A 26,893-nucleotide genomic window follows, 5' to 3' on the forward strand; every position below is an offset into this window, starting at 1 on the left:
TGAAAAAGGAAACATTTGGCAAAGTTTATAACATAAAAAATAATATAAAGTAACTCTGTTCAGGAAAATTTAGCTAGATAACTTGCTCATAAATTCCAATGTTTAGTTCTCCAGTATTGATACTTTTTCTCAGCTCCTTGTTGGACCTTAGGGAGGTCCGTTCTGATTCTCTGAGAAAGCATGTGAAAGGTCATCAAGTTTGCGGCAGCCTGTCCTCAGCCAATAAACACTACATATTACCTTCCCTACCACGTGCCAGATATGATAAGCTCATGGCCACTTGAGACAGATGAACATGTAGCTTCTGACCCCTGCCAGCCCAAGCAGAAAATTACAACCAGGCCCTTTAAGAGGCTATCCAGAACCATTGCCATTCAACCTACCAGTTGGTGGTGGTTAGCTTCAGCTGTGCTGGGTGTAGTCTATGAATTCAGGCACTTTTACCCCTCATTATCCAATCCTGCTTTGCATGCACTAGAGTCACACAACTTCCCTGCCCTTGTTTTCTTCACTGTTTTTAAAAGCTGAAATATTTCCTTAAAAGAAGAAAACAAAGAGTGGGCAGACTGAGGATAAGAGCCCAGTAGTCAGTCTTCCAAATGGGAAATCAACCTATTTATTTCTATTATTATAGAAAAGGGAGTTAGCTCATCACTTATGTTTCCATTACCAGGAAAAGCAAACCAGAAAGGTTCTGTGAAAGGGCAAATTCTGCCAAGTAGTTTGGAAAATTTCCCTCCATACCTTTTCTTGTCATTGAGATTCACAAGTCATCCAAGAACTTTCACCTTTATTTAACTCAGCAGTCTCCAATCATATTTGAGTGTAGAATACTGGGTTTATTTATAACTTAAAACTAAATGTAAAATACTAAGTCCAAGCAAAGAAAAAAAATCAGGAGACGATATGGTGATGAGGCATATTTTATTAGATTTCCCAGTAAGTTGATTGGGAATGCGTTGCTAAAATGCAAGTTACAATTCAAATGATACCACGAACAATTAGGATACACATTGAGCATTTTCAGACATCGGCTTCCATATCTTGATCACTAAATGGAAAGTTTCTTCAGAAGAACAGTCCCTTACCCTATATATAGAAGGAGAAGAAAAATTAAGGATGCCATGATCGTTATCTATCAAAATAACTGGAAAACATTTCAAATTCAATTTAGTATACATTATTGACATGTAAAAAACACAAATGAATTTGTTGTGAACATTTCTAGAAGGACATTCCATCTAGGAGGAGAATGACAAAATTCATGTTGACTATATGCTGGAACTAGGATACTATTAAGAAAGAAACACATTTATGAAGTCCAATAGCTATTAGTTTAATTATAACTAAAGGGCAGAAATTATATATTTGAATATATGGCTTCTTTACTCTCTAATATTTAAAAGGGCATTCCTTAGTTGCTTAGCCTAAGTTTTAATATATGTGATTCCTTTGTTTCATTTCAGAGATTTTATTTCCACCTGCACTAGAGTTCTGCTTAAAAATGATGACAAAGTACAGGTAAACCACAGTAGGAGGAATGTAAATATGGAACAAAACCAAGAACATTACATTACACTATCTCTACCACATAACATAAAACAAATATTTCATATTGTAAAAAGGTCCTGAGTATTTGTTAGGAAAAAAGTGGTAATTCTAATGCCAAGATGAAAATTATATTATTTTAAAACAGATTATTTTGAGAGAAAGAGTAGAATGAGATAGCCACTGGAAAATAAAGAAACAAGATATTATTAATAAGGATTTAAGGGTGAATACAAATACCGGGAGGGGCTTATTTATGCTAGATGCTCCCCCTACTGAAAAACTTGAAATTCCAACCTCATTTCTAATGACCTTCAAGATATCTACCCAGAGATAGTGTCTAAAATATACATACTTTCTATATCTCAAGTATTCCCCTAACCCTATGACATCGTTGAGGGCTATGCCTTAAGAATTTATGAACCCTCAAGTCTGACAATCACTTAATATCCTTTTTGCCATAAAGTATAACAAAGCAAAAACTTCATAACAAATAACTGTATTTGAAAACTATACAGCTTGGGCCGACCCTGTGGCTCACTCAGGAGAGTGTGGCACTGGGAGTGCAGTGGCCCTCCCGCCACGGGTTCGGATCCTATAGGGATGGCCGGTGTGCTCACTGGCTGAGCGCGGTGCGGGCGACACCAAGCCAAGGGTTACGACCCCCTTACCGGTCACAAACAAAACAAACAAACAAAAAAACAAACAAACAAACAAAAAAAACTATACAGCTACACTGAAACAAAAATGCAGGTTTGTTACGAAGGATCATTCACTAGATGACCTCAATCTACTTGCAAGAGTTCCAAATTTCTGCCTCAGCAAAATTATAAATTCTAATAAAATTATTTATATGTATATAAGACACTTTACAGGGTTCCTTTCAAATAGATAAATCTAGAAATGCTTAATTTGGGAATATAAAAAAGGTACAGTATCCCCTTTCTCATTTTCCTTAAGAAGAAAAGGTGACAATGGCTCTGAATATTTTGTCTACTTTAAGACCAACTAGAGCCCTGTTAAAAACAAGGTTACTAAAGGGTAAGTTGGTGAATAGATATTAAAGGAGTCGAACAGTTCTTAAAATTCCAGTTTCTATTCTTTTGCATCTGCCTAAAGCTGAAGACTACTTTTAGATGTATGCCATTTTGTTGGCTGTTGTTTTTCTAATAATCCTTAGGATCCAATTTTGACAACCATGTGTTATGTGGGATCTCACCATCCAAGAGCCTTTTATATCACTACACTTGACCAAATTTGACCACTATTTTTATTTTACAGGAGGGGTAAGTGGTGGTGGAAAGAAGCAGAAAGAATGATAAAACAAGCACTTTACAGATGAACACCACAATAGCACTACTATTCTAAATACCAAACACTAATGAAACCCAAATCATAATGCTGAAAACTAAAAAATTAGACAAAAACTAAATGGAGGATTCTTTTTTTTTTTTTTTTTAATCTTTTATAGAACAGAAACCTTAGCTCATGTCTTCTGGCTGTCATCATCTTCCACTGAACTGCACCTAAAACACAAAGAACAAGTAACAACCAACTTTGTTTTTTAAAGAATAGGAAATAGTTTTGAAGGCATAGATGAACTGTTTCTAGTGGAACTTACTTAAATAATTCTATTAAATGAAACCATGAAAATCACCAGAAGTATCAAAACGTTAACTATTTTGAGTGAAAATAACTACAAAAGACTTGAATATGCAGCATATTATCACCAAAATAAAGTAAATAATGGTGGGAAAATCAATACCCATTTCATTAAGGTGGAAAAGCTGCAAAATAAATAAGTGATGCCTTATTTAAAAGGCTTCACTCTACCTGAAGATGAAAATCACCTTGTATTTACTTTAGTAAGTCTAAACCATGAAGAGACGGGGTGTAGGCTCAGGGCTGGCTTATTATATCATCTATCACACCTTCCTGGCTGTAGTTCATGTCTTTAAATGGAGCAAAACCCACCAGAAGAATGCTGCTATTCTGATTTTCCATTCTTGAATGCACCAAAATGTGCATGCTTGTTGTAATTAGGTGCCTGGGTGAATAAAAAAATCCCATTTACAATTTTAAAATATTTAAACCCCTAAAATCTGATTATCCATATTCGCCAGGGAGACAAGCATTAATTTTACCCCCCAACAGAAAAGATTTCATACTCATCTGAAAATTCTCTTCTACCATGTTAAAAATACAAATTCCTTTGTGTTGCAAAACCAAGCTGATTTATATGATTTTTGTTTTAAATTGTTGCTAAATGTTTATCTACACATGCTGTCAGAAATAACCTTGTTAAGAAGGTGAAGCTGGTGTCTCAGCAAATCAGACCCCTTGGAGAAGGCGTTGAATGGCCTGTGCCCCGTTTTCCTTTTTCTCTTTCCGCACCATCAAAAGGAAAAGTGAGAAAATAGCAGAAACATTAGTTAAATCCTGAATTATATCCTGTAACCTACAGGAATAATCTCACTACACTGAAAGCTGACTACATTTGTAGGATTTTTTTGATGAAATAATTAGGATCCTAATTATTAATAAAATGATAAACTTTTGGCTAAGTTTACATCTTTAACAAATAATGCTTTCAATTAAAGACTTTCAGGAAAAAAACGAAAGGTTGCTTTTAACTATTAATGGTTTTACCTGACTTACCAGCACTGAAGACAAAAGCTTTTAAAAATGGCTACAAATGCCTTGTTCACAAAAGACTTTATTATCTAGTGATGCATACTGAGAACATACAGAAATCTGCATGGTCCACTTCACATGCAGTAGAACAATCTTCACTTTACAATAAGTGAGTGTCAACTGTTTTATGCAATAGACAACACTTTAAAGTCACATCCTTAAAGAAAAGCTTCATTTACAAAAGAAATAAAAGGTAAAGAAGCAATTACCGCTTTTAAAAAGCAGCAGCTTTGTTCAAGAGTGGAAGGTTTATGCCTGTATTGAAAGACAACATGATCACAAATAATGAAAACAATGAACAAATGAAAAACACTTTTACCATAAAGCAGTACACTTTCAAAATGACATACAAATAGTTAAAAATTTCATTATGTTGTCTAACCTTTAAATATGAGGACTTTCAGAATTAGGCCTCAACATTTGTAATTAGTAAATGAAAACTACTCATTGTTTCTATGTCACTAGGAACTGTATTTAACAAAATGTATATAAAGTCTATAGCAAGTTGATTTTAAAAAAGTAAAGTTAATAAGAAACAGTACACTGAAGGCGCTCTATCCATCAAGCGCATACTCTTCAAATTTTAAATATGATTAACAGAACAGAAATTGTAACTATGCCACAGTTGCAATGCCAGAAAATAAAACAAGATAAGTTATCACACATGCAGGGAATTCTGCCACAACGCTAATATCCCTTATTTGTCAATTGTTCCAATAAAATAACATCTTAAAACACCAGTGATGTTGATGGTTTAGCTTACCTTCAGTGTACTGAATGTTGTACACAACCTGCTTTAAAAGAGGAGACCATCCCTGCAGGCAGGCTCAAGAAGGAACAGACCCCTTTCGGCACTGACTACACCAAGGGCATGCTGCTGTGGCCTGCACACACACACCTAGGAAAACGTGAATATAAACAGCATTTATGCTGGCCATTTTATCTGAAGACCAAAATGAAGCCAAGTCTGCTAAAAACAAATCAACCACCCAGTATTACTATCATTTTATAACAGGTGCTTTTGTCTTTTATGTGAACTGCAACCATATACATTAGCATTGTAATTTTGTGCAGTCTTGGCAATTTAAACAGTTCTACAGTGAAATTTCACATAAGACACAAAACAGAATAACTAACATTTCTAAAAGAAATATCACCCTTGGTGTTAATTCAAATATATCATGCTTCCTCAAATTTGCTGGAGAAATATTTATAAGTTTATATACATTAATAAACTGCTGTGAAATTTCTTCAGTCTTTGTATTTAATTACTCAAACCCTTGGAGTTTCTTCATCTCATTTAAATTTTTTCCTGGATGAAAGCATGCTGTAGGGCCTGGTTGATGCTAATCCTTTTAGCTGGGTCCAACATTAGGATCTGGTCCAACAAGTCCTTTAGCTGGTGCACTTTTTTACGTTGGTCTTCAGGAAGTCGCTGGCACCCAATCAAATCAGCCAATAGGTCCTTAGTTGGATTAATGGTGCTCATGACAGTAACTTTCTCCTAAAAATAATTTTTAAAATGCATATCTCTCAATAAATTACTAAACATATGTAACTCTTATCAGACTGGTTTTTTTTCTATCAAAGGTATTAAGAATATGCATACATAATAATATATATCTTCTACTTGTTTAAAACTTTTACATGGTATCCTCTATCCTCTATGACTTTTCAAGAAGCAATCCAAAAACTTAAATGAAAAAAGACCAATCCCAAGTTAGCAACGAAAACTAACAAACAGTAAGCCCTACTGTTTGAACTGTACCTTCCCTACCCTGAAGTGATAACAGACACATAAATAATTTGATAACATGAAGTGTTAAGTGCTCTGACAAAGTTAGATACATAACATAGTGGACCAAAAATAAGGAGATCATTACTTCAACCTGGATGTTTTAGAAAAGTTCATATAGAATGTGTATTTCAGCTGAGTCTTGAAGTTGAATAAATTTTTTTTTAAGGGATGAGGGAGGTAGTGTAGGAAGCAAATAAACCCAGGGCGGTCTGTGAGCAAAGGCACAAGGGTCTGAACCAGCATGCCCTTTGGCCAAGTGTGGGATGGTGGTGTTTACAGAGTATAGTGAGGAAAGGGGCAACTGCTGAAAAAGGCAGAATTCATATCACAGAGAACTTAAGTTTGTCATTAAGAGAACTTAAATGTTATCTTACAGGTAACGGGAACAACAAAGGGTTTTAAGCAGGGAGAGTAACATGATCAGATTTGTTTTCAGAAAGATCATTCTGGAAGCAGCACAGAAGCTAGATGGGAATCCAGACCAAGAAAGTGACCCAAGGGTAAGGTGATAAGGGCCTGACTATGACCTATCATAAAAACAAACTCATTATACCAGAAAAACATTTAAAAATCCCCTCACTGTTTCATAATCTGATGCGTTTTATTTAGGAATTGGCCAACAGCAAAAAGGAATTACTTTTAATATTTTTTAAAAAAGTATTCATAGCTCCTAATACCACCTACTACTCAATTCATTATCAAATAACCATATAATGTAGCACACTTAAAACAGACTTACCCTCTCTGTTACTTTATCAACTTCTATGTACATAAAGTTGAGATTTTGATCAAAATGCTGGTCTTTAAATACACCTTTCCGAATCATCTACAAAACAAAACAGAAAAACTTGGGTTTTGAATAGTCTAGCATAACAATTTAGTAAGCACTCACACAAATTTATTAGTCTCTCTGGGTTTGTCTGATCTCAGATTCCCTTACTCTCAGGAATTTATTTTGTCTTTGTAAAAACTAATGTAAATGCTGCATCTAAAACTACTTAATAACATGAAATTATATTTTACAAGGCCGTGACTCAAACCAATTATAATATCAAGTTGTACTTCCACCATTTCAAATTGGGAATTAAACAAATACTTAAAATCATTTGTTCTTAGGAAAAATATTACACAATTGAGGCCTTTTCTCTTGGCAGTCAGGAAACTGAATGACATTTCACGAAGTATGTTGTAAGAGCCCTAATATGACACAGGTCAGACTTCATTAAAACAAATATACCAATGAAACCAATTTCTGTGTAACTTATTCTAAACAAGTCCAACATAATAGAATATGGATGATATCTAAAAACCATAATGGCTTCTGACCTATTAGGAGAAAAATTTGTAAAAGTCTTTTAGAAAATTGAGCAAATAAGCTAAAATCTTAAAAAGCCAAGATATGGTCCTCAGACACTGTAATAAAAGCCTAGTCTTGCTTCATGTTCATGTTAAATAACCAGAAATTGGTATTACAGCTGAAGTATCAAGGGTGAGTTTTATTGTTAGAAAGATGTGGTATCAAGTGAATTTTCTTGGTACCTTCCTTTCCCGATAACCTCCAATCTTTAATAAACTTGACTGACATTAATATTTCTGCTTCTCTGCCCATCACTGAAAAAGGAGTTCTCTTATTCTCTTTTGATAGCTCCTGCCTGATTAGAACCACTAGTTTAAAAACCAGAAGTGGGAAAGAAGCTTAAGAAATCATGGTTGCCATCTACCAGACTTTCTGAAATTTTTATTTTGTAGCCAACTAGTGTCTAGTAAGTGTCAGCAGTAGTCAGTCCATCAGTCTATAGGAAACTAAGACCGTGAAAAAAATAAGCTCATGTTAATGTCCTACCTTATTTGGCATCTTTCCTTTGAGATCCATGGCGAGCTTCAACATATGGTTATTGGTTTTGCCAGGAAATAGAATTTTTCCAGTATAGAGTTCATATAAGGTACAACCTACAGACCACATATCTATACCATAGTCATAGCTTTTACCTATAACTGAAAACAAAACAGAAATTTTAATATATGAGGATAACAATGATTGACTACTACTAGTTTTTATTTCCATTAATGGGGGACTATCTTAACTTGGACTATAACTACAATCTTGACACCTTAGTTTGGCAATTAGTTTTACTTTCTTTCTCAATAATTCTTACACAGAGACTCTTAAACTTAAAAGCCTTAAAATATAAGGGAGAGGAGTAGGATTTGAGAGGGCAAAAGAAAATATGTATAATTCTCTTTTTTCATTTCGCCTCTGGTAGAGGTAGGTGCTATCAGCCTCACCAAGGCAACAGGAAGAGAAAAAAGAAAGGTCCCATACAATCCATAAATATGATAAGCAGACCTTGAATAATCAAAAGCAGTCTTCTAAAGTCGAAGATTTTCCACAACTGTTTTGCTACTCTTGCCCGACATGATCAAGACTCCTGTCACAACTACCTTCATTCCACCTGAGGAGGATGAACTTGCTATGGTTCCCTTCCTCATGAAAGAACTCGTGCAGCTGCTGAAGTGTGATGGAAAACAGTGCTTAGAAATTAAATACGCTGTTTCCACCACATATGATGGCCCAGGTCAAAGAACATTTTAAGAAACTTACTGATTTCAGGAGCACGATAAAATCTACTGACAAGATAAGGCGTTATGTCATTGTCCGCAACATGTGAAGCCGACCCAAAATCGCAAAGCTTTAAAATAGTTTTTGATTCATTAACCTGAAAAACATTTTTCCAAGGAAATTTAATTCAAGCCAGGAATAATTAAGACAAATAAATATATAAAATTGGCTTTGAGAAGTTACATTAATTCCAATAGAGAACAAAGTCACCCATTCAAAAATTTTTTCTATTTTATAAGTCAATTTCCTAATTATGAAAAACTGAGAGTATTAAATATTTGATTACAATTAGTAAAAACTTTTTTCAGTGAGAAAATGTGGGATAATACCAAGTAATTTAATTTTAACAAACAGCATTATAAAAAGGGTAGGGTAGTGAGAGAAAAATCTCATTTTATGAAGCAAAGCATCTTCTAAAAATCCCCCGAATACCTGAATAAAAGTCAAGTTACAATTTAAAGAAACATGAAGACATTCATTAATAAAGAATCATACTTGAGTTAACTTTCAGTTGCCAGAAAATTACAAAGGCAATGAAAGCAGAAGAATGATTCAGATTAAATTTGGACAAAACGATATTCAAGAACAAAACATTCTTCATCCGAAGCTGCTAGACCATCCCAAACTTAGCAATCACTTCAAGTCTAAAAAAATATTAAATCCCTTAAATATAAAAAGGTATTAGTCAAGAAAATGTTAAATATATCTGGCAAAACTGATCAACATGAACTCTATATTAGTCATTTGTTTCTTTTTTCCTTTGTAAATACTTCAACATACACAGTAACAGTGACATCTGCTGAGAAAGGCTGGAGTTGCTCCCATGACTGCTGCCACTCATGAGTCAGAAGCATGTTCAGGATTAACAAGTGAAGATAATTCATATTCCAGAGTCCCTTCCCCCCTTCAAAAGAGACACACACAAATTCTGAGTTGGGACTTGAACTTGGCCTACTGTCCCCCCTTCCCCCAAAGATACATAACAGTTTAAATAGCCCTAGGCATTCTCTACAGGGATATCATAAAGCTTGGTCAGTGTTATAGATTGGACTATTATAAATGATACTAACAGAATTAAGCTAATAAAAGAAATAGTTATTTTTAACTGCACATCAGTTACCATTCTCTTCATTTTGGGGCTCAGGAAAATAGGTATCTTAAAATGAAAAAATTCTTTTTAAAGCCTTTTTAAAGCATAAGTTGAATATGGCTACCTAAGGATGCAGTTTCAATACCCAGAGAAAACCTCAGAACCATTTTAAAACCAGAATCTATCTGTGGAACTCTCGGGCTGACTAAAATGTCTTAAATAATAACAGGGTATCCACACTCACGTGCACTTCAGTTTGCTGCATACCCTTTACTGCCCCCATGAGGAATGTGGTACTCCTACCACACTGATGGCAGAACCCAAGGGCTAAAAGTTCTACACATTACCTGAGGGTTATATTTTTTCTTCTTAGGAAGATAGGAAAATATTCATTTTCTGAAATCCATGTGTAACCCTATACTATTTTGGCATTAATTCAAGGAAAAATGAGGTTTTAAAAACAAGAGCTTCTAAGATACTGGCAAATATTTTATTCTTTAACCTCCTTGGTGGTTATACAGATGTTCACTATGTTAATACCTTCTAAACTGTATATATTTTATACATTTTTTTAATATGGACAATATATTTCACAATTAGAAAAAGAGAACAAAATTGAGGTAAATGTCAACTATGAAGTTGGCTAAGCAATTCTACAATTCATTTGTAATGTACCTACCATTTCACTGTGGTTACTAAGCTTCCCTAACCTCAAGTTACATTAGATACACAATATACTGGAAACTCAGACCAAACATGAAAATGGAACACACCTCATTACTGTGATAGTCGAGAAAGAAATATTTTGATATATTAAAAAAGAAGAAAAATTTGAACTAAAGAGTGTAGCTATTGATAAAAAGTCCTCAAACGTTAATGAGATCACAATCTTCTTAAGAATTTATTTTGTTATAGCTTGAATAGTTCCCAGTAGAAAGACACCTTACATGCTTGGCTTTTCCTGAGGATCTCTCCCAGGCATTAACTGCAGGGGAGTTGATATAAAAATGTAATGCAGGACATGTTACTGGCAGATGAACCAGGAATTCTCCAAGTCGTGAACATGCTCCAAATTGTGACCACTGAACAAGGTGAAGAAATAGGGCCAGGGAGAGGTGTGTGTGCACATTAATCACATCACTATAATGTATTTCCAAATTTCAAAAACATAAACACTGCTTATGCATGTTACTATACCAGAAATCATTAGTAGGAGAGGTCAAAACTTCAAAAGGGATGCCTTTCAATACCTAACCACAACTGAGCTTTGTTGTGTTTCGGCCCCCAGGAGCCACAGCTTCTAAAGCAATAAAGATTAAAGGGGGGGGGGGGGGAAGAATTACTCATAGGCACCTTTTAAACTCAACTCCGTACATCGCCGTAAGAGAGAAATTCCCTTAAATGTCCCTAACTCCATCAGCCTATAAAATCAGAAAACAAAAAAGTGAGGACACTCCTTATTTCAAAACAGCAATATGTGCAGCGTTTTTTTAGACACTCGAGGAAACCCATTATTAGTGCATTAAAGCATTCTTGGAGGGTTTGTGCAGACTCTGAATCCATCAAAATTTTTAAAAAAGGGACCCATTTCTCCTTTCTTCATACTCTTCTACAAAATTTCATGGCCTAATTTCCAAAAAAAGTAAAAGTTGGTAAAGTCATTTGTAACGGGTAATATACTAAATCAGGCTTCTAAGATGTCATTTCTGGAATAATATAGTAATAATGACATTGCTAGTAAGAAGAGATATGGATGTATAAGACAACTTGGTTGTTTGACTTACCAGGATATTGTCTGGCTTGATATCTGCATGTAGGATATTGCATCTTTTAAGGAGTTTTAATGCCAGGAACAACTGCTGACTATAGGACCTTACAGCCTTAATATGAAGACCAACATCCTTACCATATTTTTTTAATACCTCTCGTAAATTCATACTTTTAGGAGAGAGAGAGAAAAAAACACAAAATATGGGTTAAAATACAAAATGAAAAATAAAAGACAAAAACATTTTCAAGCACAAAATAAAATCAAGAACGAAAATATTTTGTTCAAGAATCCCGCCCACATCTGGTAACTTTACACTAAAATGAGAACATATCAAACTGTGTGTACATAAAACAAATTCCTCAAGAAAACTCAATTTTCAAAATAAGTAGAAAGAAAGTTATGCATGGCAAAATTCCTGTTTTGATTTTAGAATGGGTTTACATTTGAAAGCACAACAATGAAGCCATACTATTGAATATTAAAATTATATTTCTACCCCATCACTCCTACTTCCTTTCATTCTGGCTTAATCCTTCCTTGAAGTATTTAATTTTCAGAGAATCTCTCTGTTGACCTGCAGGCTACATGAGATTAGTGCCTCATACACAATATACAGGCAATTAATGTTTGTACATTAATGATCGTCAAGAAGCTAGCTCTTAACCAAAAGATAAAAAACAAAAACCGGAGCTGACTGGAAAAAAACAAAACAACTACCCAGAAGATCTGTCACAGCATTTATCCCAAATGAGGTTGGTAGAGATGAAGAAGCTAAACTTTCAGTTTAACATACAGGTTTTGATGTTGTACCTGAGAGGCTCAAATACGAGACAGAGATGCTGTTTGTGATAAAAGTGTCTGAAGAGTCGCAGACAATGAAATTTGTCATCAGGATCAGCATCATTAAGCTTTTTCAAGAACTCTAGTTCTTTTAAACCAGTCTTTTGCCTGAAATTAAAAAGAAAATTTGGTCGAAATTGAATATATACAAAATTTAAGAGAACTAAATAATATATATTTGCTACTATCAGTCTGATGTATCAAACGTGATGTGTGTTAAGTAGTTTGTATTTTTCTTAAGTACTAATAAGTCTGCTCAGGAATAAGCCTCTGTATCATTCACATAATAAATACTTTATATTTAGCCAAGTATTATGTTCATGGATAGAGTTAATTTCCAAAATTATCCACAAATAAAATAGAAACACTGAGGAACAAGTGCTTGAAGGGAAATCAGTTTTTCACATTTATCTCAAAAGGTCTTGACATAATTATTTTTAACAAAATAGAACCACACTGTACACTAGCCTTCGTTCCTTAAGAACATAATAATGGATACGTCTCACCAAATTTTAGTATTTGGTTATATTATGAAATTCTAGTTATAATTTATTAATAAGCTACATTTTAATTCAGAAATTGGGGCTTCCAATCAAAACAAAACCAAAAAAAAATCTTTCTAAGCCTAGGGCAATCTAAGACTTTTAACATTTCAACACCAAAAGCAGACTTTAATACCAGCTCCATGTGTGGTATAGATTATGTGTTAAAACATATGGATATGGCAAGTACCTATTCTACTGAAAAAAAGGCAACAATGAAACAAAAGATACAAAAGTCCCATTATCTGATAAATCAGTTTTTACTTTTTGCAGGCCACCAAATGTTCAGTGACAGCTAATTGAATGACCCTTTTATTTCTTACCTCTGGTCTTGATTTAAGATATTCACAGCAAAAGATGACATAAGACAAGCGGTAGAAGCAAGAGTCTAGGTTGATATTAGTGCACAAAGTAGGTACTGAAATAAATTAAATACAATCACCCTATTGTTCTAAATTAAAAACCTAGTCAAAAAGAATTCTTTTACTTTATAACTGCAATATTTATTTCACACAGACTGTCACACTTATTAAAAATGGCATTTAAAAATATGTTCATTTGTAAGTACCCACGTTATTAAAGGTTTCATCATATATTTCTTCTGAACTCACATAAGCTCATTGTTTCTGATGATCTTTACAGCCACTTCTTGGTTGGCTCTTGCATTATCTCTGGCTCGTACAACATTACTGAATACACCTTGTCCGGTGTAGCCATACACATTGTAACGCTTATCTAGGACTTCACCTATGTTCACACCTAAAAAGGCAAATTAAAAAATTAGAATTCTGACCACAGTAAGTAGAATCAGAAAGAAAAAACCGCAGTGAAATCACTTAAAAATTGTGTCAAGTCTCTACTATGTGGTTTCCTAGACGCAATGCAGAATCAAAGCCATGCCTCTACTAGTCACTCTTTTGTAATGTAGTTAGAAATTGCATGCCCGCTTCAGATCACTACAAACATTTTCTGTTGTCCTATCAACTGCTGACGACTTTAACACTGAGTAGGAAAGAAATGTGTTCACTGAAGTGCTTCCAATTGTAGTCCTGCATAATAAATACTGCATGACTGGCATTCAAAGTTGCTTGTATGTAATTTTTCTTGGTTTCAGAGCAAGACAGGCAACTGATGTACCCCTTCCTTCTGGAGGATTATGTCATGGCTGAAAATAACTTTGAATAGATTTAGGTTGTACATCAAGTGTTTGCCTCACCTCAATTTGTGATGCTTCTGGGCTGCATACAAGAATACAACATGGGTTCATGCAGCTGCTGGATGTGCCACACTTTTTAAGTGATGGCACTGTGATGTGATTTTTCAGAGTTCTCTAACAATGTGTGATTGCATCAAAGAACATTCTTTTACAGTGTGTTACAATGAACTCTAAAGTTACTAAGAAATGTGAACTTACGATAATAGCCTTCTGCATCAGTCCAGTTATCTCTGAGGTTGGGATTCTCTTTAAAGTCTTTTCCAATGCCAGCAGCCCGAAGACGAGCACTCTGAAATTAAGAAGGCAACATAAACTGTTTACCCACTAGTCAGACTTTTAAAGAACTTCCTTTAAAACAAAAAAGGGCAAAACCAGATCTACTTGAATAAAAGCATTTTATTCCAAATTAAATAGACTCTTACTTTCACTTATGTAAGTATAATATAGCTGCAACACAATTACCCAAAGTCTCTTGTATCACTGTAACATTCATGGAAAAAAATTAACAAAACATCTCCATTTATGGATGATTTTCATTTATTTATAAAACATTTCATTTATGATTAGGGCATCCTAAATGAAATTAAAAACTCAAAACCTGATCTGATTTTCCATAGCTGTTGGATAGACAGATCGGGCAAAAATAACAGACTGGCACTCAGTTAAAAACCACAGCACCTAACTCTCTCTCCTACTAATTTTCACCATTTCTTTCACTGCCCTGTCCATGGAGACACCATCTGTGCTTTTCCCATACACGTATGAAATGTAGTGACATTGACTGGCTGCACTGGTTGAATCTGTGTGAAAAACTAAAAAGTAAGAATATCAAGTACTTCTGAAGAGTCTTTACTGGACATTACTTTCCATGATATTCAGAAGATCCTTCGATGTCATCCAGGCAAATGATGGGTGCCAATACTTTAACTGGCTCAATATTCAATTAATTCTCTCTTAAACCATCTGTTTTCTGGTGTTCCTGTTGCTACATATGACACATTACTTGAGCCAATTACCAATGTCTTCAGGGTATTCTACTGATTGCTTATTCTACCCCATTTTTATTTTCCATGTTATGTTTATCTTCCCTACCTCCTCTTAACCAAAGCCTCATATTCCTCATGTACTTTTAAATTTAAATTAAAAATGGCGGCCCTTCACCCTGTGCCTCAGACCCAGGCAGGGGGCAGAGGGGGGGGGGGGTAGCTCCAGGCCCTACCCTAGCACCCTGAACCAGCATCATGCAAGTGAGCCCACTGGGGGCAGTTGGCAGCAACACCAGCCGGGGGAACCACACAGCTCCAAGCAGCCCCTCATCCCACCTCAGACCAATGTGGAGCACCAGCCTATGGTTCTGACCCACCAAGTCTGGCCCAGCAGAATTCCACACGCTAGGGGCTCCTTCTACAACCACAGAGTCTCAAATGGGAACCTAGGTGGTTTAATATAACCACCACCACACCTACTGTCAAGCTAAGACAACTCACCCCCACAGTAGCAACCAAGGCCACTCCATAACCAACCTCAGTGTAACAGAAGAAGCAAACGCCCTACCAAATGACCAAGCACCAGCAAAAAAACACTAGAAGCACAAACAATCAAGAAGAAATGACACCACCATAAGGATACAGTAATGCCCCAAAGTCAGACTCCATGGAACAGGGAATCCTTGAAATGTCTGAAAAAGAATTTCGAGCAATGATCTTAAGAAAACTTGAAGAATTAAAGGAAGACTCAATTACAGAACACAATGAAACAAGAAAAAACTTCCAGAATATGAAGGAGGAAATCTACAAAGAGATTAACACCATAAAAAAAGAGTGTAGCAGAACTACTAGAAATGAAAGACTCACTCAATGAAATAAAAAACACAACTGAGAGCTTGAGCAGCAGGGTAGAGCAAGGAGAAGAAAGAATTTCAGAGCTTGAAAATAGTCTTTTGAAATAAGTCAGGCAGGCAAAAAAAAAAAAAAAAAAAAGGAAAAAGAATTAAAAATAATGAGGAAAACCTACAAGAGATAGCAGACAACCTCAAGTGCTCTAACATCCGAATGGTGGGTATTCATGAAGGGCAGGAGAAAGGAAAAGGTATTGAAAACCTACTCAAGGAAATAGTAACAGAAAACTTCCCAGGTGCAGGGTGAGATCCAGGAAGCTCAAAGGTCCCCAAACAGATTCAAACCAAAAAGATCCTCCCCAAGACATATTATAGTTAAATTCCCAAAGTTCAAAGACAAAGAGAGAATTATACAAGCAGCAAGAGAAAAGCATCCGGTCATTTAAACAGGAACCCCCATCAAACTAACAGCAGACTTCTCAACCGAAACCCTACAGGCCAGAAGAAAGTGGAATGATATATTCAAAATACTGAAAGAAAAAAACTGCCAGCCAAGAATTCTTTATCCAGCAAGGCTCTCCTTCAGAAATGAGGGAGAAATAGTATATTTCCCAGATAAACAAAAGTTGTGGGAGTTCACCACCACACGACCAGCCCAGCAAGAAATTCTCAAGGGAGTCATTCATCTGGAATCTGAATAATTGTGAACATCATCACGAATACACAAGAAAGAGCATAAACCAACAGTTAAAACAAAAATGACAGCAAGAAAGAGAAAGAAGCTAAATCATTCCACCTTAAATTCCCAACACACATTGAAGAAGAGAAATAAAAGGGGACATAATGATCAAGAGATATTCAAACCACCTAAACGAGTAGCAATTAAATGACAGGAATTAAACAACACTTTTCAATAACTACTCTGAATTGAATGGACTAAACTCCCCATTCAAAAGACACAGACTAACTGACTGGATTAAAAAGTTAGACCCAAGTATATGCTGTCTTCAAGAGATCCACCTCACCTGTAAAGATGCTCATAGACTAAAAGTGAAGGGATGGAAAAAGATATACCGTGCAAATGGAAACCAAAAACAAGCAGGAGTAGCTATTCTTATACTGGACAAAATAGACTTTAAGCCAAAAAACATGAAAAAAGACAAAGAAGGCCATTATATAATGATAACGGGAAATATCCAGCTAGAAGACATAGCAATCATAAACATATATGCACACAATACCAGAGCACCCAGATATATTAAGCAAACACTCTTAGACCTAAAGAAGGAGATAGGACCTAATCCATTAATAGTGAGTGATTTAAATACCCCTCTCTCAGTATCGGACAGGACTTCCAGGCAACAAGTCAACAAAGAGACACAGGATTTAATCTACACCCTAGACCAACTGGACTTGGCAGATATATACAGAACATTTCACCCAACAACTAAAGAATATACTTTCTTCTCATCAGCTCATTGTAAATTCTCCAGGATAGACCACATATTAAGTCACAAATCTAGTCTCAGCAAATTAAAAAAAACTGAAATCATTCCAACAATCTTTTCAGAACACAATGGACTAAAACTGGAGATAAACAATAAGCAAATCGCTGGAAGCTATACAAATACATGGAAAATAAATAATAGGCTCCTGAATGATCTATGGGTCCAAGAAGAAATTAAATAGGAAATCAAAAAATTTCTAGAAACTAATGAAAATAAAGATACATCATACCAAAACTTGTGGGATACTGCAAAAGCACTACTAAGAGGCAAATTTATTGCAGTAAACGCTTATATCAAAAAAAAAAAAAAAAAAAAAAAGGAAAGATTCCAAATAAACGACCTAATGCTACACCTCAAAGAACTTGAAAAACAACAACAATCTAAACCTAAAGGCAGTAGAAGGAAAGAAATAATTAAGATCAGAGCAGAACTAAATGAAATAGAGACCCAGAAAACAATAGAAAAAAACCAACAAAACTAAAAGTTGGATTTTCGAGAAGATAAACAAAATAGACACACCATTAGCTAGACTAACCAAAAAAAAAAGGAGAGAAGACTCAAATAACAAAAATCAGAAATGAAAAGGGAGACACTGCAAATGACACCACAGAAATACAAAAAATCATTAGAGACTATCATAAACAACTGTATGACAACAAATTTGAAAATCTGGAAGATATGGATAAGTTTTTAGGCACATATAAATTACCAAGACTGAACCAAGAAGAGATAGAAAACCTGAACAGACTAATAACAAAGCAAGGAGGTTGAAGCGGTAATTAGTAATCTTCCAACCAAAAAACCCCCAGGTCCGGATGGCTTTACAGCTGAATTCTCTCAAACTTTTAAAGAGGAGTTAATACAAATTCTCATGAAACTGTTCCAAACAATTGAAACAGATGCTACCTCCCAAACTCAATCTATTATGAGGCCAACATAACTCTGATACCAAAACCAGATAAAGGCACAACAAAAAAAGAAAATTACAAGCCAATATCCTTGATGAACCTAGATGTTAAAACCCTCAACAAAATATTAGCGATTAGAATACAGTAACATATTAAAAAAAAATTATACACTATGATCAAGTGGGATTTATCCCAGGGATGCAAGGATGGTTTGACATACAGAAGTCAATAAACGTGATACATAACATCAAAAAGCTCAAGGGCAAAGACCATATGATTATCTCAATAGATGCTGAAAAAGCATTTGACAAAATTCAACATTCCTTCGTGATAAAGACTCTCAACAAATTAGGTATAGAAGAAAATATCTTAACACAATAAAAGCCATTTATGACAAGCAAACTGCCAGTATTAATCTGAATGGGGAAAAACTGAAGGCCTTCCCCTTAAGGACAGGAACAAGACAAGGATGTCCACTCTCACCACTTCTATTCAACATAGTACTAGAGGTACTAGCTAGAGCAATCAGGCAAGTGAAAGAAATAAAGGGAATCCAGATTGGAAAAGATGAAGTCAAACTTTCCCTATTTGCAGATGACATGACACTATATACAGAAAAACCTAAAGACTATCAAAAAACTCCTAGAGCTGGTTAATAACTTCAGTAACATTGCAGGATACAAAAGAAATGCCCCCAAATCAGTAGCATTTATATACTCAGATAATGAATTAACAGAAAGAGAAATAAAGAAACTAAGCCCATTTACAACAGTCAGCAAAAAATACGATACCTAGGGATCAATTTAACGAAGGAGATGAAAGACCTCTACAATGAGAATTACAAACCACTTCTGAAAGAAATTAAAGACCATACAAAAGATGGAAAGATATTACATACTCCTGGATTGGAAGAATTAACATTGTGAAAATGTCTATACTAACCAAAGCGATCTACAGATTCAATGCAATCCCCATCAAAATACCAATGACATTCTTCACAGAAATGGAAAAAACAATCTTACCTTTCATATGGAAAAGCAAAAGACCCCAAATAGCCAAAGCAATCCTGAGCAAAAAAAACAAAGCCGGAGGCATAACTCTGCCTGACTTCAAATTATATTACAAAGCTGTTGTAACAAAAACAGCATGGTACTGGTATAAAAATAGACATTCAGACCAGTGAAGTAGAATTAAGAACCCAGAAATCACTCCTCAGGCTTATAGCCATCTGATATTAGACAAAGGCAACAAAAATCTACATTGGGGAAAAGACTGCCTCTTCAACAAGTGGTGCTGGGAAACTGGATATGTGTCTCTCACCATACACTAAAATCAACTCAAAATGGATTAAAGACCTAGGTATAAGACCCAAAACTATAAAATTACTAAGGGAAAATATATAAGTGAAACACTTCAGCAGTTAGGTCAGTGCACAGGCTTTTATGAGCCCGAAAGCATAATCAGCAAAAGAAAAAAAAAAAAAAAAAAATGGGACTATATCAAACTAAAAAGTTTCTGCACAGCAAAAGAAACAATCAACAGGGGGAAAAAGACAACCTACAGAGTGGGAGAAAATTTCTGCCAACTATGCATCTGACAAGGGACTAATAACCAGAACATACATAGAACTCAAGCAATTATACAGTAAAAGAACAAATGACCCAATTAAAAAATGGATGAAGGAGTTGAATAGACATTTTTCGAAGGAAGACATACAAATGGCCAACAGATACATGAAAAAATGCTCAACATCACTAGTCATCAGGGAAATGCAAATTAAAACCACATTGAGATACCACCTCACTCTAGTTAGACGGGCTATAATCAAAAAGATGGTGAATAACAAAATCTGGTGAGGGTGCGGAGAGAAGGGAACACTACTGCACTGTTGGTGGGAATGTGAATTAATACAAGCACTTTGGAAAACAATCTGGAGGTTGCTCAAACAACTACAGGTAGATCTTCCATATGATCCAGCAATTTCTCTTCTGGGTATATATCCAGAGGAATGGAAATCATCATGTTGAAGAGATACCTGCACTCTCATGTTTACTGCAGCTCTGTTTACAATAGCCAAGATATGGAACCAACCTAAAATGTCCATCAATAGATGACTGGATAAGGAAACTGTGGTATATATACACTATGGAATACTACTCTGCCATAAAAAAGGATGAAATATTCCTGTTTGCAACAACATGGATGAACCTGGAGAAACTTATATTGAGTGAAACAAGCAAGGGACAGAGGGATAAATATCGCACGTGCTCACTCATATGTGGGAGCTAAGAGAGAAAGGAAAGCAGGAAAGAAAGACCACAGTAGTGCCGTGATCCACAGAGGGAGGGAACATTCCTAGGTCTACAAATTGGAGTTGAGGGGAGAGGGGGATTGGGAGGGAGGTTGGGGGATAACTGGGAGAGGACAAAGGGTACAAAAGTAATTTCTGGTAATGGATATGCCCCCAGTATGAATCTGGCCCCCACATCATAGGCAATCAGCTTTGTATCTCATGAATATTCAAAATAATTGATTGATTCATTAAAAATTGCCCCACACTTCTCAATGTATTTATTGTTTTCAACAAAAAGTACTGACACTTTTCAACAAAAGATATTGATAAATATTTAAGGAAAAAAATGGCTAAATGACCAAAATTTCTTAACTCCTTTTAAAATTTCCAACTCTTTGATGAATTTTATTAGGCTCCAAATCCTTACATTCTCAACTGCCTACAATATACAGGCTCAAAGTAGATTCTTCTAATAAAGGCCTGGAAAATTGCCTTCTCTCACCTAACTATCATACAAAGGTGCTTTAAAATGTTCATGGAAAAACAGAATTAAAAGATAATACAAATATTTCCATGAACATTCTGAAATACCTTCATATGTATATCTATAGATGTATAGACATGCAGATACACAAGTACACAAAAACAACTACACTTAAGTCATCTGGTGTGTCTTTCATGGAGCTCTCAAATTGTTCTGCTGTACTGATTTTAAAATATTTGACATAATTTCAGATTTAGAGGAAAAGTGCAAAACTAGTATAGTTTCCAGATACCCTTCACTCAGATTGTCCAAATGTTAATATTACATCTGCTTTATCCTTCTTTCTCTCTATATATGTATACGCATACATATTTGTTGTATGTACTTTTTCCTACTTAATAGCTGATTTAAAATTACTTACATCAAAATATGCAGCAAACATATCATCAGATTCTGTAAACATATCAGGTGCCAAAAGCTTCTTCTGAGATGACCCTTAAAGAAAATTAGCATTAATACTTGAAAAACGAAGAGACTAATTAAAACACAAGTCAGTCAATGGAAAATCACTAATAGTAATTCAAAGTTTTTTCCCTTTTGTACATCACTTTTCTACTAATATTAATTTAGAATACTTCAGGTATAAAAAACAATCCACTTTTACTAAGAAGATGCATTTCAGAAAGTCAAGAGACCTAACATCAACTTATAGTTAATATCTGCACCTTTAATCTCAAAGGGTTAATTCCCAGTACATATAGATACAGATTAATATAGATCAATACATATTTCTCCCCTAAAACTCCAATCCCATAGAAAACCGGGCAAAAAAATAAAAGGAGTTCCTAGAAAAAAAAGAATGCAATAGCTTTAAGCATATGAGCATATGCCCAATCTCACTTATAGTAAGGGAAATACAAATTAAAACTACAATGAGATACCATTTCTCACCTATGATTTTGGCTAAAAATCCAAAAGTATGACAATATTCTGGGCCGGCCCGTGGCTCACTCGGGAGAGTGTGGTGCTGATAACACCAAGGCCACGGGTTCGGATCCCATATAGGGATGGCCGGTTGCTCACTGGGTGAGCGTGGTGCTGACAACACCAAGTCAAGGGTTAAGCTCCCCTTACCGGTCATCTTTAAAAAAAAAAAAAAAAAAAAAACAATAACAAAAGTATGACAATATTCTGTTGACAAGGCTGTGCATGAACAAGTACTGCTTATGAGAGGACAAATCATACAGACCTTATGAGAGGGGAATTTGGCAATATAGAGCCAAATTATATAATCATTACAAATTACATAATAAATTACATGTGGCAAAATTATATAATCATTCACTCTTCTGACTCAGCAATTCCACTTCTAGTAAGAACTATCCCAAAATACAGTGGTGAAGCATAAAAAGAGGACTCAGTGAACAACGCCAACAACTGAACAAAATCCAAATATTCACTATTAAAAGACTGACTGAAAGAAATAAAAAATAAAGAAAAATGAATAAACTATGGCACATCCTGTAAAAAGAAATGAGAAAGATCATACTGATGAGTGTATAGCATGTTTTTTGTGTGTTTAGGTAGGTAGAATACAAAACAGACACATGAAAGAGCAAGGTTTTAATAATTACAAAAAAAATTGGCAATTCCTCAAAACCAAAAGCAAATGTAAATAAACCTATCAAATTGGTGGTATAATCATACAGAAAATTATTTCAAATGATTTTGAAACAGACTTTTGACTATACATCTTGGAATGTATACGAAGGACAAAAAGAACCACTGAAGTTCCATTCAGTGCACAAAAATTTCAAAATAATAACCTATCAGTAATTGTGTTACTAGAAACTAAGTTTTTCTTTGTAAGAGAAAAGAGATAAAAATATAAAATCAACGAAGTTAAAAACCTTATAATTGTAAAATGAGCATAAACTTCTCCTTTCCAAAAAAGTACCTTTTTCCTAACTTTTGTCCAGTGAGAATGCCCAGAAATCATAGGCACTCCTAGATGTCCTATTAAATAGAACCAGGGTTCCTTTGAGAAACAGCCAGTTCTGCTCTGGGGCAGGATATATACAAGATGAGCCTATGATATCTTACAAACTGCACACAGACTGTGGGCCAAATCCAGCCCAACACTTGTTTCTATACGGACAGTTTTACTATTTTTAAGTGTTTAGGGTGGAAAAACTGAAGAAAAATACTTTGTGACAAGTGAAAATTTTGTAAAATTCAAATTTTAGTGTCCATAAAGTTTATTTTTGGAACACAGCCCTCCTCACTCACCCATGTATTATATGTGGCTGGTTCTGCATTACAACAGCAGAGTTCAGTATAGGGAACGGAAGAGGAAAATGTCGAAAATAATTACTAAAGACTGAAATATTTACTACCTGACCCTTTCACAAAAAGTTTGAGGGTCCCTGTTCTAGAAAGTAAGAAAGCTATATTCAATACTAAGTGGGTTGGACCAAAAGGATCTTAGAAACCAACCTCGAAGAGTTCTTTCTCCACCCACCCTGGTTGAAGAGAGAACAATTTGAGCTTCAAAAAGAAAAATTACAGCAATGGACTGAAAATCATAAAGTACATAATGACACCACACAATAAAAACCCAACAAAAACCATCAAAATCTCACTAGTCATCTCTGGAGGTTGCTAAGGTACCAACTCTATTTTATTCTAAAAACTGATCAATAAAGAAAAATATGCATTTATTCTGCCTTTCCTATAAAAACTATATTTTGGAGGTAACAAAAAAATAGAAAGCTCTTCTTTTACAGAAGAATTAAAACTAATAATTCAAAAATAATTATAGAAATAAAAAAAAAACTACCACTCTGAAACCCCTGCTGAAATAATGGATCTAAGTAATGACCATCAAGGACTGCTACAAAACCGCTAAACAAGCAGCAGAAGGGAAACTTTACATTGAATAATTATGGTTCTCCATATCTGTAACATATGTTCTCCATATGTTACAGATATGGAGAACCACACACATGATGTGATGCAACCACACACATGATGTGATGCAAGTACAGACACAGCACCACTTACGAAGTATTCTTGCCAACCAAATTAAACCTAAATCTATTTAAGTCTTTAATGCTAACTGCTAGTTTTCAAGAAATACGACAGGTAGAAGAAATAAGTTAAAGTACAGAAGAATGTGGCCAGTCAAAAAACAGAGCAGAAAATTTTATAGAACACACTGCCCAGTATCCTCACAAGTAAATGACAAGAGGGAGAAAACAAACAAACAAACAAACAAACAAAAAAGATGAGAAGAACTACTAAAGATGAAGAGAAACTAAAGATATATATCCCAAATATACTGTGTGCAAATAAAAACACATTTTATTGAGAACATTCATTAGGATACATTTAATATTACAATTATTATAATATTTAGCAGGAGCAACATTCCTAATCCCAAATCTCACCCCAAATAAGGTCTCTCATTATGATAAAGTTATAGAGTTAAAAATTCTAAGAAAAGCATGGTCAGGACAAAAATCTCTCACTCACCATTATTCTGTTCAACTGTCATTAGATTATGCTTGGCTTTTACTGAGGCCTCAAATGTATCGACATTTTCCCGTTCATATTCTTTAACATCAGCAGCTACCCGCTCCAGAATGTCATCTGGAGAAGGCGATCGTGTTCTAGTACTGCTCTGGGGGCTGCTTGGTTCAGATGGCACGGACATATTGCTATCTTCAGCAAGATATTTATATTTCTGTAATAACACAATTATTATTTTCACAAGATCTGACGCTTTTTGAATATATTAATCTAAGAGTTGCTGCACTGAAAAGACTAAGTGTCAAATAATGTAAAGCAACAACAAAAAGGGTATTTATACTTTGACTGAATCAGATCGACAATCCCTTATATAATTCCAAAATTCACAAAACTCTGAAAAGGTTTTTCTGTTTGGTGCACATTCCTTAGGTGACAAAACCTGATCTGGTCAGATGAGATGCTGTTTATCATCTTATTTATACCCCCCCCCCCCCAGTGTGACTATCGGTATGCCTCACTGCAGAAATGTTAATGTTTGACTATGGGGTCTGCTCCAGACTCCGCTGATGGCACTAAGTGATATACAAAGATACACCATTTTACCTTTCTAAAAATTCAAAAATTTACGAGTTCTGCAGCACATCTGGCCCCAAGCATTGGAGATAAGAAATTGTGGTCCTGGGCAAGAACAAAAAAGATTCAACCAAGTCTTCAGGGATATCAGTTTTAAAACAACTGTTGTCCATAAAAGTAAGCTTTTTTTGGAATTCCAGTTTTGCTCTACTTCCTCTCTGGTGATTCATATTCTTTCCTTCAACCTACTGTTACCTGATTTATGGTTTGCTATGTATGTTTAGGTGAGCTGGTACAGCTGTTTTCCTTTCGTTTTCTGTCCTTTCTACAGTATCCAATATTATCTTTCATGTCTTCCAGAATTTTCGATCTCTCAACTCCACCACTCACCTTCCCAATGCTAGGAAAGGCTCTCCTAATGATAGTGAGAGACAGCACTTTACAGCGACTGCTGCCTACAAAAAGGATCTAGTGGCCTTTTCCCCACCCAATTTTATCATCTAGCTCTAAGCTAGTCTCAAAATTATTTTTCAAATGTTTCATTTAAATAACCATATTCCCATTAGAAAACCCGCCATTATTCTATTAGACACAAATGTTTTTTTCCATGTAATGATGGGCATAATTTTTTGGGAAATGAAATTCTTCCAATTTATTCTATATTCACTTAAGAAAATTTTCTTATTAACTTAAAAAAGAAAGCAAACTTTAAATTTTCATGTTTTACAGAAGAAGTTTATATCAGAATTCTGTGTATAACAAAAAAGAGACAACCATCTCAGTTTTAATAACTAAAGAAATTATCATCTTTTCAAACCTCACAAGAGTAATTTTATATATATTCATCCCTCAGTATCTGTAGGGGATTGGCTCCAGGACCCTCCGAGGATACAAAAAATCTGCAGATGCTCAAGTGCCTTACATAAAATGGTGTAGTATTTGCATATAATCTACACACAACCTCCTTAGGTATTACTTATAATACCTAATACAATGTAAATGCTATGTATATAGTTATTCTACTGTATTGTTTAGAAAATAACAAGAAAAAAGAAGTCTGTATGTGCTCAGTACAGACGAACCATCCATTTTTTTCAAATATTCTTGAACTATATTGGTTGAATCAAGGGATGCAGAACCCATACAAAGAGGGCTGACTGAACTCTCCTTTTCTAAAGACCTGTTCCACTATTACTGTCACTTTCATAAAGAAAAGTATTTTTATTTTAATAGAATAATGATTATTTAAGAGAAAGACTGATAAAAATTTTACTAAAATCACATACCTGAACAATTGCTTGCCTTTGTATTCTTCTCTGTTCTATTAGGGCTTCTTCATCTTCTTCCTCTACATCAAAGTCTTCAAGGCTTAAAAAAAATTTTTTTCACATCCTTATAGATTCTAAAACTGTAACTCACACAAATTAAAAGCTGGAAAGTGTAGGTCATCATTAAATAGAGCAAGTTTAGTACTCTATTCTTGTTTCTAAACCACCTCAGTTGCCTGGTTTGGAATCCTGGCAAGTGATTCAACCTTCTTTTATCCTCAGTTTTCTCCTTTCCTATTTCATGGCACCAAAACTGGGAACAAAAGAAAAATCTCCAAGTTTAAAAACATCACCACTGGGTCTTTCACGATC

At 34.9% G+C, this 26,893-nt stretch overlaps 1 protein-coding gene across 4 annotated transcripts in view; it reads right to left on the reverse strand.

Annotated features, from left to right (window-relative positions):
* Window positions 1-922: 922 nt before the first annotated feature.
* The window catches only part of PRP4K (pre-mRNA processing factor kinase PRP4K), a 42,624-nt gene continuing 16,653 nt past the window's right edge, over window positions 923-26,893 (reverse strand). The window contains exons 5-20 of one of the 4 annotated variants that reach the window (XR_010023654.1): window positions 26,540-26,621; window positions 24,684-24,894; window positions 21,571-21,644; window positions 14,318-14,408; window positions 13,515-13,662; window positions 12,332-12,469; window positions 11,535-11,688; window positions 8,643-8,757; window positions 7,884-8,035; window positions 6,780-6,866; window positions 5,469-5,746; window positions 5,006-5,140; window positions 4,452-4,497; window positions 3,846-3,932; window positions 3,029-3,074; window positions 923-1,089 (exon numbers count right to left, since the gene is read on the reverse strand). Coding sequence is in view for 1 of the 4 variants with exons in the window: in XM_063097727.1 (XP_062953797.1) it covers window positions 5,543-5,746; window positions 6,780-6,866; window positions 7,884-8,035; window positions 8,643-8,757; window positions 11,535-11,688; window positions 12,332-12,469; window positions 13,515-13,662; window positions 14,318-14,408; window positions 21,571-21,644; window positions 24,684-24,894; window positions 26,540-26,621 (1,456 nt within the window). In the remaining 3 variants the exon portion in view is untranslated. Of the gene's footprint in view, window positions 1,090-3,028; window positions 3,075-3,845; window positions 3,933-4,451; window positions 4,498-4,522; window positions 5,747-6,779; window positions 6,867-7,883; window positions 8,036-8,642; window positions 8,758-9,440; window positions 9,565-11,534; window positions 11,689-12,331; window positions 12,470-13,514; window positions 13,663-14,317; window positions 14,409-21,570; window positions 21,645-24,683; window positions 24,895-26,539; window positions 26,622-26,893 lie in introns of those variants that run through there. The other 3 variants (XR_010023653.1, XM_063097727.1, XR_010023655.1) reach the window with 3 other exon arrangements.

Source organism: Cynocephalus volans, chromosome 5 (assembly GCF_027409185.1).
Source record: "Cynocephalus volans isolate mCynVol1 chromosome 5, mCynVol1.pri, whole genome shotgun sequence".
NCBI lineage: Eukaryota > Metazoa > Chordata > Mammalia > Dermoptera > Cynocephalidae > Cynocephalus > Cynocephalus volans.